General features: G+C 47.1%; 1 protein-coding gene across 3 annotated transcripts in view; it reads left to right on the top strand.

Moving 5' to 3' along the window:
- The window catches only part of samd4a (sterile alpha motif domain containing 4A), a 29320-nt gene extending 16934 nt beyond the window's left edge, over positions 1 to 12386 (top strand). Inside the window, exons 4-13 of one of the 3 annotated variants that reach the window (XM_037488591.2) lie at positions 246 to 533; positions 2431 to 2534; positions 2859 to 2945; positions 3556 to 3802; positions 3877 to 3962; positions 4194 to 4312; positions 4458 to 4656; positions 5732 to 5858; positions 8050 to 8133; positions 9339 to 12386. In XM_037488591.2, coding sequence (XP_037344488.1) covers positions 246 to 533; positions 2431 to 2534; positions 2859 to 2945; positions 3556 to 3802; positions 3877 to 3962; positions 4194 to 4312; positions 4458 to 4656; positions 5732 to 5858; positions 8050 to 8133; positions 9339 to 9367 — 1370 coding nt within the window. In that variant the 3' untranslated portion in view covers positions 9368 to 12386. Of the gene's footprint in view, positions 1 to 245; positions 534 to 2430; positions 2535 to 2858; positions 2946 to 3555; positions 3803 to 3876; positions 3963 to 4193; positions 4313 to 4457; positions 4657 to 5731; positions 5859 to 8049; positions 8134 to 8836; positions 9318 to 9338 lie in introns of those variants that run through there. The other 2 variants (XM_062561930.1, XM_062561929.1) reach the window with 2 other exon arrangements.
- Positions 12387 to 17634: the final 5248 nt, after the last annotated feature.

Raw genomic sequence — 17634 nt, 5'->3', positions numbered from 1 at the left:
TAATGGATTATTAATAGCTTTTATAACCCGTAGTGACACAGGGGGGCTGAGCTGATTAGCACCTTTAACCAAGATGTTGAAACCTTAGCAGGGTTTAAGTTGATTAAGTTGACAACTTGATGTATCATGACGCTCCTCGTTACCACCACTAGGTTATAGCTTGATTACCTCAAACACCAAAATAACGTCATGTGACTGCTATTAATGCAACCCCCCCCCCCCCCCCCCCCGCTCACGTCTTCCAGCCCTGCCCAGTGGAGGCGGCGGCCAGCAGCACAGTCCCCTGAAGCGCTCCGTGTCGCTCACGCCTCCCATGAGCGGCCCGAGCAGCCAGCCGCTGGGCCCCGTCTGGCTGTCCCAGGAGGACCTGCGGGCCGCCAGGGGCCCGGCCCCGGACCACGCGCCCCTCTCGCCCCAGAGCAGCATCGCCTCCTCGGGCAGCGGGGGCAGCGAGCACCTGGAGGAGGCCGGCTTGGGGGGCGCCTCGGGCCTCCATCGCAGCTCCTTCCACGACGATGGCAGCGGCATGAGGGGTGAGCGGGAGACACACACACACGCGCACACACACACACACACACGCGCACACACACACACACGCGGTGGTTCACAGGGTTGCATGTACGCATTTCAAAAAACGGCCACTGTGTCACAAGATTTGGGGACTTTTTAGACCTTTTAAAAGGAGCCTATTTCATTATTATTATTATTACCTTTATTTATTTTGCCTTTTTGGGGGCTCATATTCATATTCAAATGTTGTTAATTTGGTATCCACAACAGGACTGGTGAAAATGGTGATAATTTGGGGGTCTTGCATTTGGGTATAAAGAAATGTCTCTATAGCGCCCCCTAGAAATTTGCAAAGTACACACCAGGCCAGTTTTTGACCTACAAGTTTGAAAGAAAGTTGGCCATTTTGATTTTTGTGTGATTTTTCTGCCCTTTTTTAATAATTTTCCAAAAGTTGTTCATTTTGTTATGCATATCGGACTGGTGGAAAATGTGACATTGGATCAAACGAATGTCTCTATTGAGCCCCACTAGAAAATGGAAAAGTACCACATTAACCCTGTTTGACATTTGCCACAAATGTGCTCTTGAACATGTTCTACAAAAAAGTAAATCATGGCGTTTAAATGCAGCAACTTAGATATTCCGCCATTTTGAATTCTGTAAAAAAAAAAAACTTTTGCCAACTCCTCCTAAACGCTGGTTCTGATACTCACAAGAGTTTCTGTGGATAATTATTGGTTTAATCTCATTAGAAATCATATAAAGCTTGTTAATATCTCATTGTTTTTAGAAGATATGGAACAATTCACTTTTAGGGGGTGTGGCTTAAGACACAAATCTTCCAAATTCTTACCATATGTATGTATTCCACCTCTAAACCTGCCCTATTTTATGCTGTAGTTAATCGTTAAATATCTGCATTTCTAGCAGATTTTTGGCCCATTTTCATCATTTCTTAGAGATGTAAAAGCCCAAACTCCTCCCAGAGAGTCATTCTGATTCTTTTCAAATTTGGGCAGTGTGATCGTGAGACATTTGACTTTAAAAACTTTTGTAGCCCATCGCGGCTCCTTGGTTTTGTGCTGCTGACTTGGTTTTTCTCTCTGTGAGACTGTGGGTTGACCTCTGGCCTCTCGTGGGACCTGCTCCTATGCAATGGTTTTGTACATGTTGAAGTGAAATGGAGGTAATTGGTGCCCTCTAAATGCTAAAATGTGCAGTATTTGTCAGATGCACATTGAAGAAAGAAGAAACATTTGCACAGAAGGTAGTCCTCTCACAGCAGAAGCCTGGGGGGCGTCGGCGTGGGGCCTCGTGGGGCCTCGTGGGGCCCGGCATGTCGTGGATCCGGTCCGGGCCGTTTGTCAGGACGAGCAGAGGAAGCCGACCCCGGTCAACTCTGATGTTATTACATCCGTCACCACTTGTCACGTCTCAGGGGGAAATGATGTCAGTCAGTTGTAGAAGGTGTGGGGGAACTTCTTTGCTCCAAACTGGTGTCACGCCCACGTCAAGAGCCTCTGGAAACAGAGTAATATGTAAAAGCAGCACACACTCTGTACAGGGACCGTTCTGCTTCAGTTATAAACTTTAGATTAAGAAAAAGAGACGCAAACCAGCACCAGCCCAAAGATGTGGACGTATGAGCAGTTAGCGAAGACTTTCAGACTGTTGAATATTGTACACGTGTTCTGTTTATTTTATAAAAATATTCAACGGTAACCAACCCCTTAAATCTATTCTCACCCTCAAAAACAATATAAATGTGTATTTTTGTAGCGCTGTTGATGGATTTAACCCCTAACCGTCATAACAACAGCGGCGTGCTAGCGATTAGCTTTAGCATGCTAACCAGCCAGCTAACTCGCCAGCCACTAAACGAGCACCATGTGACCCCGTTGTCTGTCTCCCCTTCAGATGTTCCTGCCTGGCTGAAGAGTCTCCGCCTCCATAAGTACGCCGCTCTCTTCTCCACCATGACCTACGATGAGATGATGTCGCTGACTGAAGAGCAGCTGGAGGCACGCATTTATATTTATATACACAGTATATAAATGTACACAAATACACACACACACACACACTGTCCATAGTCACGGTGTGGGACTGAAGGGGCTCCTGTGGATGTCAAGGAGTTTATTTTGAAAGAAAAGAACAGAGCTTCCTGCAGGTGCTGCTCGCCATCGTCACAACATATAAATATATATATATATATATTATATATATATATATATTGTTGTCTATTGCATCATCTCACCTGCTCCTCTGATCGGCCTGCAGACCGTCGATCAAAGTATTCACAGCAAATATCTGGTGTTTGACACAAAACTCTCTTCTTCCAACAGAAGGTCACCAAAGGAGCGCGACACAAGATTGTCATCAGCATCCTGAAGCTCAAAGAGAGGCAGAACCTGCTGCGCAGCTTGGAAAAGGTCAGAACCCACCTCCTCTTCATCTGCACCGCGCTGTGTCATTCTGTGTTCTGTGTGTGTGGACTTTTACAAAGGGTGGTGTTGTGTGTGTGAAATGGCAGCGAGTGGAACATCTGACCCAGGAAGGAGAGTTTTGGGCTCCAAATTTAAACTCATCCGCCACCACAACCCCCTCAAACCCGCAGGTCCGCCTTCAGAGCGGGACAACGGCCCCCAGGGCCACGCCGCTAAATTCAGGTTTAACCTTTTCAACAGTCACAAATGTGGAAGGACCGGAGGAAACCAGAGCCTCGCACTCGCTATGTTGGGTTTTTACACAGACTGGTGTGGAGCGCTGCCGTGGTGGGGGGGGGGGGGGGATACAACATGTGTGTATTTTGGGTATTATTACTTTTGACTGCCGGATGTCGGGTGGCGTGCTCGCTGTAGCCTTCGTGACACCAAGGCAGCAGCTACCTGCCAGCTAGCTAGCGCCCCCACATCTACCGCCGTCTTAACAGGAAGTCGTAGAGAAGTGTAGAGAGCTCACACCCGGCGCACTGACCCCCGGAGACCGGGGTCTGAAGCTGGTGAAGTGCAAACACCTAACCCCCCCCCCCCTTTCCACCAGGACGTGCTGGAGGGCAGTAACCTGCGCGCTCCGCTGCAGGAGCTCCACCAGATGATCGTGACGCCCATCAAGGCCTTTGGCGGCGGCGAGGAGGCCTCCCCGCAGCGCTCCCTGCTGGGCCACGAGTGCAAAAGCGCGGCGCCCGGTGCCCACCTGACCGGGGTGGGCGGAGGGGAGGCGGAGTCGGGCGGCAGCATCATCGCCGAGGGGGATCTACCCGGCCAGTTCACTCGCGTCATGGGCAAAGGTGGGCAGCTCGGGTCGGGGGCGTCGCCCGGAGAGGTTTGTGATTGGTTCTCACGTCCACGTCTCCGTCCTCAGTTTGCACCCAGCTGCTGGTGTCCAGGTCAGACGAGGACAGCATCAGCTCCTACCTGCAGCTCATCGACAAGTGCCTTATCCACGAGGTAGGCCCTCCCCCTGGAGCACCCTGCATTACAGACACTCCCCCCCCCCGACAAGGACGCTTCTGCTCCAACGCGTCTGACACGCCATCGTTACTCATTACACAACTAGATGGTTTGTGTTTAGGGAAACGACTGAGGAGACGTACATTGATGAGGAACGACGTCCTGCAGCCTTCTCATGTTCTCATCATACTACTGCAAATAATCGTCCTCATGCCCCCCCCCCATCAGTCCTTCACAGAGACGCAGAAGAAGAGGCTGTTGTCATGGAAACAACAGGTCCAGAGGCTGTTCCGGTCCATTCCAAGGAAAACCATCCTCGACTTAGCGGGGTACCGATCGCAGAGGAGGTGAGCGTGCAGGAGTTACCAGAACCAGGACCACGGGGGTCCGTCTTCAGATGATGTCCAGCTGGACACATTTCCTTCAGGATGACATCGTTTTAACCTTTACGAATATTCAACTTCCTTCGTGTTCCCCCCCTTGTTTCTGCAGCCGGTTCGGCCAGTCCAACTCCCTCCCCACCGCTGGCTGTGTCGGGGGCGGCGTGTCGGCCCGGAGGAGCCTTCGCCAGTTCCAGATGCCCTCCAGGAGTCTGCCCGGCGCCCGCCCCCTGCTGGGCAGCGGGGGGCTGCTGGGGCCGACGCCTCGCAGCTCCAGCAGCATCCCCACGGGCCCCAAGCAGGGGAGACAGGTCAGTGAACACTTTATATATATACTTTATATATATATGTATGTATATCTTTGTGGCTAAGACGTCTTAGAGTATTTCAAGTCATTTTCTAAAAAGCCTTTTATGAATATTTGCCCATAAAGAAATAGTTAAACAATGATGTCATCACTGAGGAGCGTTTTGAAATGAGTCACACCACATTCCAGAAGGAACCTAGTCAGCAGAATTCCTTCTTATGGACGTATTCCGACATTTATGTCATTATTCCATGACCGTAACCCCCCCCCCAAACAATGTGGGTGGAGTGAGAAGCGGCGTTGGGTGGATGCCGTGAGGTGGATGGAGCTTGTCTCAACACATACCAGAAGATCTACGTCAGAGCAGAACACTGGAACAGGAGGAGCACGAGGACCCACCCAAACCTCCCTCCCCCTCCCTCCCTCCTTCTATCTCTCCCTCTCCCTCCTTACAATGGGAGGAAATACCTCACTTCCTCCTCCTCACGCTGGACCTTCTTGTGAGGGGCTGCTCTGTGGATGTGTGGCGGGGGGGCGGGGGGGGGAATATGTGAGTCATAGTTTGGGAGAGGTAGCTGTGGTGGAGGAGGAGGGGCAGAAAGCACAGAGCTGACAGAGAGAGAGAGGGAGGCAGTGAGAGCAGTTCACAGGCATTTCCTGTTTTCCCCCTGGCCGCGGGGGGGGGGGGGTAATGGGCAGGTTTCAGTGATGAATTCATGTGGTGACTTTTTGAGGCTTTCATTAGATGTGGTTCAGACATGGGGGGGGGGGGCTTCATAATATTCTTTGATCAGTGAAAGTTCTGATAGGTCCATTATGTCGTTATTTTGTTCCATAGACGTTCAGCAGCTGTTTATTGTCATCCAATCGTGATCTTTGATTAATTATAGAAATAAATAAACGACTGGATGAAGTCCAAATGCAGGTTGTTCACACCTGAGAGGGAACTATAAATATCAGTTAGAGACGTTTTCCTTTTCATGAGAGAGGACGGAGACGATGAGTGTACCATCACTACGTCACGCTGTCCCCACAGAGCGTCTTTAATGCTTCGGTTACCCCCCCCCCACCCCCCCCAGGGCCTCTGGTTCGCTAACCCCGGAGGAAGCAACAGCATGCCGAGCCGGACGCACAGCTCGGTGCAGAGGACCCGCTCCCTGCCGGTCCACACCACGCCACAAACCATGGTTATGTTCCAGCACGCCGGTGAGAAACGGCGTCTTCCATTTAACAACTTGTTCTTCTCTTGGAGGTAGCAATGAATCGCATCTAACAACCATGGTCACATGACTTATCGATAGACTATAAAGGAGCTCCAGCATGGTCACATGACTTATCGATAGACTATAAAGGAGCTCCAGCATGGTCACATGACTTGACGTAAGGCGGTAAAGGAGCTCCAGCATGGTCACATGACTTGACGTATGGCGGTAAAGCAGCTCCAGCATGGTCACATGACTTGACGTAAGGCGGTAAAGGAGCTCCAGCATGGTCACATGACTTGACGTATGGCGGTAAAGGAGCTCCAGCATGGTCACATGACTTGACGTAAGGCAGTAAATGAGCTCCAGCATGGTCACATGACTTGACGTAAGGCGGTAAAGGAGCTCCAGCATGGTCACATGACTTGACGTAAGGCGGTAAAGGAGCTCCAGCATGGTCACATGACTTATCGATAGACTATAAAGGAGCTCCAGCATGGTCACATGACTTGACGTATGGCGGTAAAGCAGCTCCAGCATGGTCACATGACTTGACGTAAGGCGGTAAAGGAGCTCCAGCATGGTCACATGACTTGACGTATGGCGGTAAAGGAGCTCCAGCATGGTCACATGACTTGACGTAAGGCGGTAAAGCAGCTCCAGCATGGTCACATGACTTGACGTATGGCGGTAAAGCAGCTCCAGCATGGTCACATGACTTGACGTAAGGCAGTAAATGAGCTCCAGCATGGTCACATGACTTGACGTAAGGCAGTAAATGAGCTCCAGCATGGTCACATGACTTGACGTAAGGCGGTAAAGGAGCTCCAGCATGGTCACATGACTTGACGTAAGGCGGTAAAGGAGCTCCAGCATGGTCACATGACTTGACGTATGGCGGTAAAGGAGCTCCAGCATGGTCACATGACTTGACGTATGGCGGTAAAGGAGCTCCAGCATGGTCACATGACTTGACGTATGGCGGTAAAGGAGCTCCAGCACGCTGAACCAGGAGCAGTGTTGTTTGTGATGGGGGCCCCTCACGGGCTGGGGACATGGTAGCCATCGGCGCCAGGCGGAGTGACCTACAGTGGCCTCTGCTGACTGGTCCCACAAGAACAATAGACCGTAATGGAACAACTTTGGACCTCCAAACTCCCCCCCCCCACACACACACCAGAAATGTTCTGTTGTCAGAATTAAGCGCAAAAACATATTTTCTTTTAAAGCAGGAGAGCGGAGGGAGTCTCACAATGAGGCTCTTTGTGCTGCGAGGACCCGGCCCACTCCTTCCCTTCCCTCTCTCCCTGACTCTCTCTCTCTTTACCCCCCTCCCTCGCTTAGACGACTCTGCAGAGTCATGCACAGTGGTGTAGTGGGGGCTGTAGCTGGGTCACCCTCCACTGACTCTGTGCATATATGTGAGGTCTGTCGTCTCTCTGCCAACAGGCGGATAGAGAGACGTATTAAGTGAGACGCAGAGCATGAGGAGGCGAGGGAACGAGTGTGTGTAGAGTGGGGGGGGGCAGGGAGGGGGGGGATTTGGAGCCTATAAATACTACTGGGCCTAACTCAGCTTTTCCCTCCGGCCAACAGGGTTTTCAGCTTAGAGCTAAATGTTTGAGAGGGGTTGCTAAGCTCCACTGGGTCCCAAATACAACCCCCCCAAACCGCTGGCAGCAACTAGCCGGGTTTAAAGGGACGGTTCAGATTATTCATGCTGCGAATGAAACATCATCATGGAGTCACTGTCACGTTTCACCCAGCCATCCAATCACTGTGGAGCAGGGGCGGGACTAAAGCCATTTGGGTTGGTCTACAAAGTGACAAGTTTCCTAAACCTTTACCCTTCAACCAAGTGACTTATTTATTATGTACATCGGACATCTGGCTCAATTAGTCCTTTCACAATAAAAGCCCTGGACATTGACATGGTTTCACCAAAAATAAGCTGAATAAAACTCTCACGGTAGCTTCAGCCTGACTGACTGCTGCTTGGTCTTCTGATTTCAACACTGTATGCTCACCTTTTAGTGAAAGAGGGTTTGTGTGTGTGTGTGTGTCTCTCTCGTGTAAAGTCACTAAACACGCATGAGGATGCTGTGCCGTGATGTAGTAAATGATCTGTGCTTCAATGGTTTGTTGAATTAAATCCTGTGATCACCATCATCATCATCATGATAATTGTGGTGCAGATCTCCAGCTGCCGGTGACGGAGCCGGACATCAACAACCGCCTGGAGTCTCTGTGTCTGAGTATGACGGAGCACGCCTTGGGAGGTAATCAGATAACATGTGACATCATTGGTACGTCGTGATGGTTTATGATGAATCATCTCAGCTGCTGAGAATGAACAAAAGTGTGACCTCACATTATTACAGAGATGCTTTGTAGCCCCGCCCTAAAGCATCCCCTGTTTATGGTCTGTTTGACTCTAAATGGACCATCATTCACTAAATGAACATCATGCTGCATTGAAGAAGACTTGAAACTAGAGACTGAGACCATAAACTCATGTTTACAATGTTTACTGAGGGAATAAATCAAGAGAGAAGACTCGGTACTCGGTAGTGTACACGACGTAGTCCAGTGAGTCAATGTTTGTGAGGAGTGCAGAGGTCCTCAGGTTAAAGAGGGGGGGGCAATAGCCCCCACCCTCTCAAGACCAGACTGAGGTGAAGACAGTAGACTTCAGTGCTCGACGCCCAATAGTGGACAAGTGCTGCTTTGTGTGTGTGTGTGTGTGTGTGTGTGTGTGTGTGTGTGTGTGTGTGTGTGTGTGTGTGTGTGTGTGTGTGTGTGTGTGTGTGTGTGTGTGTGTGTGTGTGTGTGTGTGTGTGTGTGTGTGTTTGGTGGAGAGCAGAGCCGAGCGGTGCCTTTAACTGAAGGAACTCTCTCAGCTTACAGTTTCTTCTTCTCGTCTTTAAACTTCCAGGTTTTGGAGTATTCACAGTAAAGCGCTGACTTCCTGTGTTGTTACAGATGTTTTGCCGCTCCGACCGCTCTCTGCTGCAGCCGTCTCCTTAGAGCCTCCGGCCTTCACTCGTGGCCCCGCCCCTTTACCCCCGCCCCCCTCTGTTCATACAGAGCTTACAGTTGTGACTTCGACAAATCATAAAACTATATTACATGCAAATATGATCATCATCCATAAACTGAAAAATAAAAGATCCCTTTTCATTGGTTTAAAATGTTCTAGATCTTTTTATAATATTCATCTTTTATTCATATGTATTTATTTTTTTAACCTATTTTATATTTATTTGATGTGAATTTATTCAATTTTTCACTTTTAAACATGAGTTTATGGTCTCAATCTCTGGTTTCAAGTTTTGCTAAACGTTCATTTAGTAGTTTATGGTCCATTTAGAGTCAAACAGACCATAGAGCAGGGGATGCTTTGGGGCGGGGCTTACTGTGATTGACAGGTCCCTGTACCTCTAAATGAGCACTAACGCCTCCTCTCCCCTCTGCTGCTCTTCAGACGGCGCCGACCGCACATCGACCATATGAGTGGAGGCCCTGAGTGAGACGGCGCTGGTTCAGGAGGCTCTCTGCCCTTCTGATACCCCCCCCCCCCCAGTGCTCAACCAGTGGAGCATGAGGGAGATATGACCATCACACCCCCCCCCCCCCCCCAGTGACGTAAACACACAACACACCTCCTGCTCCTGTGTGTGAACAGGCGTCAGGCCGTGGATCAGTGTGCCCCCCCCGTCCCCCCGCACATGGACCACAGGCCGCGGGGTCAGAAGGTCAGGATCCTCTCACCAAGGATCCACAAAGAAACCCAAGTCCTTATTTGTGTTGTGTGTGTTTATTGTTTACATGATGATGCGACTTTCAAAGGGTACACAGATGAACTTCAGGTCGCATTTGGCCGCCCAACATTTTTACAACAAACTCATCCTTTATTTTCACAGCCAGCAGAGGAAGACTTTGGCTTGGAGAGGAGGATGAGGAGGAGGAGGAGGAGGATGTGGAGGAGGAGGAGGTGTGTGAGGAGGGCTGAGAGGAAGAGATTGAGAAGGACACAGGAAGTGGCAGAAGAAAGAAAGAAAGGAGCTGAGGCGACGCTGGAAAGGGAAGCGGATGTTTTAAACTGAGAAAGACGTCGGGGGCGGGACCTCTGATTGGACGAAGGTGATTGAGGATGATGATGTCATGTGGTCGAGTGTAGGAGGACATGAGTTGCGCATTGTTGATGCCGTATTAACTCTTTGAAGACAGAGCCCCTCTGATGGCACAGTGCCTTCAAAGTGTGTTTGTGGTTCAGACGCAGGGTTCAGTCTCCTTCTCCTTCTTCTTCTTCTCCTTCTTCTTCTTCTTCTTCTCCTTCTTCTCCTTCTCCTTCTTCTTCTCCTTCTTCTTCTTCTTCTCCTTCTTCTCCTTCTTCTTCTGAAGCAGCTGCGTGTTGACGCCAGGCGTCTCTCGCGTGCTGCTTGTGAGACGTGAGAAGCAGACGTTTGGGTTCCTCTGGCGTCGCCCCGTCAGTCCATGAAGGGTCTCTTTGGTTTCCCCAGAGACGCCTCGGTGGCGCCCGCCGCCCCTGCTGGCCGAACACGCTCACTGCACCGCAGCGGCTTTATTCTTTCTTTCTTTCTTTCTTAACCTCACGGTTACTCTTTGCCTTAATATTCATCCTCAGTTTATTGTAACTTTATTAAAATACATAGGTCTATAGGGAATAAGGCTGCTAGGACCCCCCCCCCTTAGTGCAGTCCTGATCGATCACTCGAGGGATGTTGATGACTATTAGAATTGTTATTGTCTAGTTTCTTTCATTTAGTGTGTTGCATGGCGAGCGGCCATGTTGGATCCCGACGCTCCTCCACCTCAGAGGAGGAGTCGCTCCACATCAGAGCTCGGTTCACCTCGCTTTAAACACACACATCCAGTATCTAGACTCTTATGTTTTTACAACCTTTCAGGTTCCTTTTTGTTATTTAAATGAAGCGCACACCTACGAGTGAACGTCGGCGCCATGCTCACCTTCTTAAGTAATGGAAAACGTAACATGGAAAATCCAAAGCACTACACTTTAAATCCTGAGCTGCGTGGAGGAGCTGGACCCATTGTTGGTAGGGGGCGGAGCCGCGGTTCTCCATTTGGGAAACGGAGAATTCAGTCGGCTGCAATCTGCGGCCCCCCCACTAGAGGCTCTGAAGAGCTAAGCCCCGCCCACAGAGCGCAGGTCTCTGAGCACTGCGCGTTGTGTGGATCACGAACCCGAAATGAAAGTAGATCCAATTATTTATTCTGTTTTCTGTTTTTTTTCCCCTGTGCAGGTGATGCTTCCTCCTCATTTAGGTGTTTTCTTATTTAAAGTACCGTCTGTATTAACACGCTATGGCTGGTGACCATACGTACATCTCAAATATCAACAGTCATTGTGGACTTCTTCTTTGGTTTGTTGTTGTCGGGCTGTAACCTTGTTTTGTATCCAGTATCAGTGTTGCGTTGAGGCGAAGCGTCGCAGAGACGTTTGGTTAAAAACCTCACGTATAAAGATTAAAGATTTATTAACCAAATATATAGTTTCATATTTTGAAGAAAACAAACTGGAGGAAGCCGTTGGGCTTCGGTCGGGACTATTTTCAGCGGCGGAAGGATCCCCACGTGGTGCTCTAGTGAGTCAGAATAAACTACAGTGTGGTGGTGGTGGTGATGATGATGATGATGAAGGAGAACAGTGAGACTCATCTGGGCGTTTCCATGGAGATCCGCCAGGCTTCGGGTGCGTTGACTGTCTGCTCCTGTCGTGGGATTTGCTGCCTTCGGTGATGTTGTTGCAGTATTTTAATTTCCTGTGACGTCACAGCGAGATTCATTTGAAATAAAAGTTACTAACGTGTGTGTAGAGTTCTCTTCAAACCAAATGCTTTGTTGTTTCTGCCTGAAGGCGTCTCACTCGCTGCAGTATAAACGCGTAAAGGACGCCGCGGAATTCCAAAAACATGTCACGTGCTTTAAGTGTCTCTTATTTCTGCCGACTTTTCTTTTCATTGTTTTGTAAATTCAGCTTCTCGTTTCACTTAGTTTTATTTCTTCAAAGAGCCGATGTCCTGTATTGACTGCAGGCTTACGTATATATTTGACAAAAGATGTTGTATGTTTAATAATAAAAAAACTCAAAAAATGACAAAAAAAATTGAAGAAAATTGTGAAAAAAGAAGAAAGTGGAGGAGGGGGTTGAAATAAAGTGTAATTTATACTTTGAATCTGCATGGGTCGTATTTAGAATAACTAATGGCAGTGCCTTGTTTTTTATACAGACGTTGAAAAGACTAATCAAGTCCTCATGTGATCGGTTATTGATCTTCATAAAGGACAGAAGAATTCAACACCTCAGCGATTCTTTGATTCATTTATCGTGTTTCAATAAATGAGTCGGAAATAAATATGTCTGTCGTCACGGCAACGGTCCAAAACCGTAATTAATAGTTAGCAAACATATTGAGTGTCGATTCACACTGTTTGTTGTGAAGTTATTGATCCGCCAGCAGGATCGATAAATAATCATATTCATCAATATTTGTCTTTTGTTTTCTGTTCTGCAAATATCACAAATACGCACATATTCATACACACTATATATATATTATATACACCACAGTCATCTTAGGGACTGAGTGGGATTCATTGGAGAAAATCCAGATTTTAGGATCAGAATCAGAGTGAATATCTTATAAAAAGTTTATTGCTTTTAAGAATAAAAAGGTTTGTTTTGATTTACAGTCTGTGAATGTTTAGCAGTCACACTTTATAACATCTAACGTGACGTCATGAAACCTCTCGGATCGCCAGTCAGACGTGTGAGGAGCACTTTGTGTTTTTTAGTCCTCGCACACAACACGAGAACACACAACTCTGTAAATGCAACAAAAGATCATCAATGCTGACTTCAAGTTAAGATCATTATGATTATGGTGTGTGTGTGTGTGGGTGTGGGGGGGGGTTAACCCAGTTCCATGAGTGGGTCTGGGTTTATGATGCCTTCAGGGACACCTCGTGAATCTTGTAGTGTTTTTCAATGTGTGTTCTTTTAGTAAGAGAATGTCCTTTGGGGAAAAAACTAAATCACCAAGACCTAAAGTGTAGGTCTTGATGTACTAATACCACACTGAGGAGTATTAATATCACACTGGCTGTTTTAGAGGGCGTGACGTAGAAGAAATGACAGTCCTGTAGCGCCTCCGTGTGGATGACGTCGGCATTACATCCCAGTGACGTCGTCCAGGTAAACCTGAACTGCAGGTAAAACACAGATATTATAAAACAGAAGAGTTTTAATGCACATTTAACTCATTGGTTAAATAAATACCTATTTATGAAATGAAATACATGTCAACGTTCACATTAGTGTTAGGGTTAAGGTTAAGGTATTACAGGAGAGACTGAGGAGTCTGGGTGGCTCTATGACAGATTTTCAAAAACACAAAGAGGATTTTTAAATGAAAAATGTCTTTGAGATAAGCTGCTTTGCTGCAGACACAATGCGTGTTGTTGTGAGGACGCTGGTGTCCGCAGGGGGCGCCGTTTGTGACGGAAGCTCCGATTGTTTGGTAAATCAAACGTGGAGTGGTGATACAATGTGTCCAAAAGCAATACGTATTGATTTACAATTTAATTATTGATTAAAATTATTGATTTATACGTTTTCACAAGACAGCGACATACCAAGCAGACTGTGTGTGTGTGTGTGTGTGTGTGTGTGTGTGTGTGTGTGTGTGTGTTAACCCAGTTCCATGAGTGGGTCAGGGTCTGGGTTTATGGTGCCTTCAGGGACATCGAGAATTTAACCCTCCAAGTTGATATTTGTGTGTATCATTAAATGTGTTTTAGGACTGCAAACAAAGACAGAAGCTTTGGCTTCGAAATTTGAAAATAAAGAGATAAGATAGTAAAAAATATGTATATTTACTTTATTCCGAGGTAAAGGAAGATTAAAGAATGTATCCTTAAAATAGGCATAGGATGAATTTCCTTGTTGAATAAAGTTATTTTAAAAATCAGTATGAATAATAATTTCATGTAGTTTGGAGGTAAAGGAAGATTAGGACTTTGCTTTGTTTTTTTATAATTAAAAATACACACAATTGCCTTGCAAAAAATGTGCTTTTAAATATCCCCAATATATCCCCCACCTGTTTCAACAACTAGAAGAACTAAATCATTTTAGTCCGTCGTTATATTTCCTTACAACTAATAAATTAACTTGTAAATATATCCAACAAGAACTTTTCTAAATTTTAACAATACTTTTCAGATACAGATATTTTTAGTCGAATTTCTTTATTTACTGTCACATTAATTGATTTGACTAAAAGACAGAATATAGTACAAAGTTTACAAGCTAATTACAGACAAAAGATTAATTGGAATAAAAAATGAATGAATGAATTAATAAAACTAGGTGATTACGATTAAAGGAAAACTATAACTGGAATTAAATTAACCAATGCATTTAAACGTATTTTTTCGTTCAAACATCGTTTTTAATTAAATCTTTAAATGTACACCATTTATACCAACTCTTAGCTTGAAGGTAAATAGCGTTTTATACATATTTTCATTTATACAGCACCAGAAACAAATGTTTGGAGTGCTGAGGGAGCCCGTGGTGTCCCTTTCTCCGATGGTCCCTGAACGCGGCGCGGGGCATCAGCCAGTGACGGGTGGGGCGGTGTAATGGGATGAATGGAGATTGTGTTGATTACAGGAGACGGCAGGAGGCGGCGGAGGTTCCAGACGCTTCTCCGGTACTCTCCGGTAACTCCGGTCACTCCGCGCTAAGACACGACCGACGCGACGCAGGAAGCGGGCGGACTTTTCACCGACCGGCGACCGCGGAGGGAAACGCGCACGATGTCGCAGTTCGTGGCGGTTTAGAGACGAAGGGGCGCTAGGTTTTGAAGCGAGGACACCGGTCGGGAGGGGCGGACACACACACACCGGCGGGCGGGAGAGAAACAGGTAAGAAAGACCTGTCAGTCTGACTGACTGTCTAACTGTTATTGTTGTTTTTAAATTCGCAGTGTGTGTGTGTATATATATATATATATCTATATGTGTGTGTGTGTGTGTGTGTGTGTGTGTGTGTGTGTGTGTGTGTTACCGAATGTAACGTCAGTACTTTAACACCGAGGATCACAACGTCAGAGCGTGATTGACAGTTGGTAAGCTAACGTTAGCTTAGCCACCAACTGTCAGTCACAGTACAGTATATTGTTTCTTTTTACTCTGTATTTGTCATTTAACCATCAAATGAAGTTACTTAAACGTCTTTACATAATACACCTTGATGATGTGCGGCCCAGTAACATTTAACGTACTTTGTACTAAGTTACATAAAGTTAATACTTTCTCTCCATTATTTTGATTACAAAATGTAACCTTATTGTATTGTTGATGCAGCAGATACATTTGACATAGAAAACAACAACAACGTGATACAACGTCACCTGAGGCCCGTTGTACTGCTAATGTACCCAGTAGTATAAAGTACATGCTGCAATCATTTCAACGTACTTCAAATAGTATTTTAGTACATTTCGGGGGCAGATAGTGATTTTTTTTTTTTATTCCTGTAATTATTTACAAACTTCTGATTAATACAATGAACACTGAAATAACTTTATTCCTGTGGATGGAAACGTCATTGATCCATGAAGTGTGTGAAACGTTGAGGATTGAAGGAGGTTAATAATGTAATCCTTTCTAGTTTAACACCATTAGTACATTGAGTATAACAGTAATCAATCGATGTTGCTCCTCTTCATCGTGGTAAACCGTGAGGAGGAGGCCGAAGGCTCCTTTAAGTCTGTGTGGGAGTCTGTCTAGAAGCTCCATGCAGGGAGGGGCCGGCAGGCCCCAAAGGCCCCCACACCTTGCACAGCAAGTGGAACTCCATGGGAACATGAAATATGTCCACATAGAATGTGAACTACACACACACACACACACACACACACACACACACACACACACACACACACACACACATATATATACTTCAACTCCAGAAAGAGGCACCACATGTACAAATAAAATTGCAGGATGCAGCTTTGTTTTATTTTCTTTAAATACTTGATCGAGCTGACACCATTTTAAAGGATTTCTGTGATTAATTAACGTTTTAACTGGACTAATCAAACTTCAAATAGTTCTTAGGAGATCTTTGGCGGGTTGGGACAAGTTTTAACCGTTAAATGTCAATAAATGACTTGAATGATCGACCCACCAAAAGCAAGCTGCTGAGCGTTCTGAGCCTAACGCTCAGCGGGACACGGGGACACGGGGACACAGGGACGGGTTCTGGCTTCATCTATGCAGCACGTTGCCCTCCATCCCAGAAGCCGCTCAGGACAGGGTTCCCTCTGCGGAACAATGCAGAACCACGTGGAACCCAACTCTTCCTCATCCAGCCTCTTCATCAGCTCCTGATGATGAGGCTGAATCGAGGGTTACTCTCTAAATCAGTGTGTAGCTGCAAAGACAGTTTCACGTTGCGTTACATCACGTATACTTTTACCTGTGGCCTCATCAGATAGTGGGGGGGGGGCTGAGTGTCTGCAAACAACCAACCCTGTCACCCGCCCCGACCCATCTACCCCCCCACCCCCCCTGTTCCTTAATCCGGGCGGTACCAGCTCCACGTGTGGCATTTCACCGCCGGGCCCAGAATGTGCCACCTTACTGGGAGCCTTCATGGGGGGGGGGGGGGGGCTCACTAACCTCTGCGTGCTCCTGGTCTTCGTCTCTCCGTCCGTCCACTCTGTCTCTGCTTTGTCTCTCAGGCTCGCGGAGACAAAGTCTGTCTTCTGCTTGGACTTCTGTCTGTCTCTGTTTCCGTCTGACACGGTAAGTTGTGTTGATGTGGTTTGCTGCCGCTCATGTGTTCATGTGTTCATTCTGTTCATGTGTTCATTGTCCTCATGTGTTCATTCTGTTCATTGTGTTCATGTGCTCATTGTCCTCCATTGTCCTCATGTGCTCATTGTGCTCATGTACCAACTGAAGAGTAAATGAACTCCAGAGTTGTGTGTGAAGTGCCCCCCCCCCCCCCGTCCCGTCCACAGCGGCTCTGTGTGTAACCAGAGCAGCGTGACTTCCTGCTGTGGAATCGATCCCGTGGCCTCCATGTGCTTCCCCACAATGGGACAAAGACCTGGAGGTTCATTTCTACTCTGGAGGAACCTGGGAAGCTCCCAGTGAGCTGCTGGGAAGCTCCCAGTGAGCTGCTGGGAAGCTCCCAGTGAGCTGCTGGGAAGCTCCCAGTGAGCTGCTGGGATCGCTCTGTTACTTTAAATAGAGCAGAGCAGTCGTTGCACTAATTGTCAGCACCCTGACAAAAGATTAGTTCCATCACCTGCCTCCTGGTTTCCTACAGCTGCTGCTTCTTGTGGACTATTTTCACTTCTGTGTCTGTGATGGAGAAGAAGCTGCTGTCTGCTGCTTCAAACACCAACGTTTGACATCACATCTGCTTAAAGTTATAATATTATTATTATTATTATTATAAGTCTTCTAATGGTTGTGAAGCTGCTCTTTGCAACTTAAAGACTTGTGTCTTCCTTGGTGAGCTGACTGGTGATTTAGTGGAGCTTTAGTTACTGCTGACACACACACACACACACACACACACAGACACACACACACACACACACACACTGCGGTGGCCTGTAACCCAGAAACAAGGTTAATAAAAGCAGCTTAAGATCCTCCAGGAATAAGAGCCTCCAAGAAGTTGCATTTACAAACGTGTGACTTCCAGTGCA

Source organism: Pungitius pungitius, chromosome 4 (genome assembly GCF_949316345.1).
Source record: "Pungitius pungitius chromosome 4, fPunPun2.1, whole genome shotgun sequence".
Lineage (NCBI taxonomy): Eukaryota > Metazoa > Chordata > Actinopteri > Perciformes > Gasterosteidae > Pungitius > Pungitius pungitius.
This window is presented reverse-complemented; position numbering and strand designations above follow the sequence as displayed.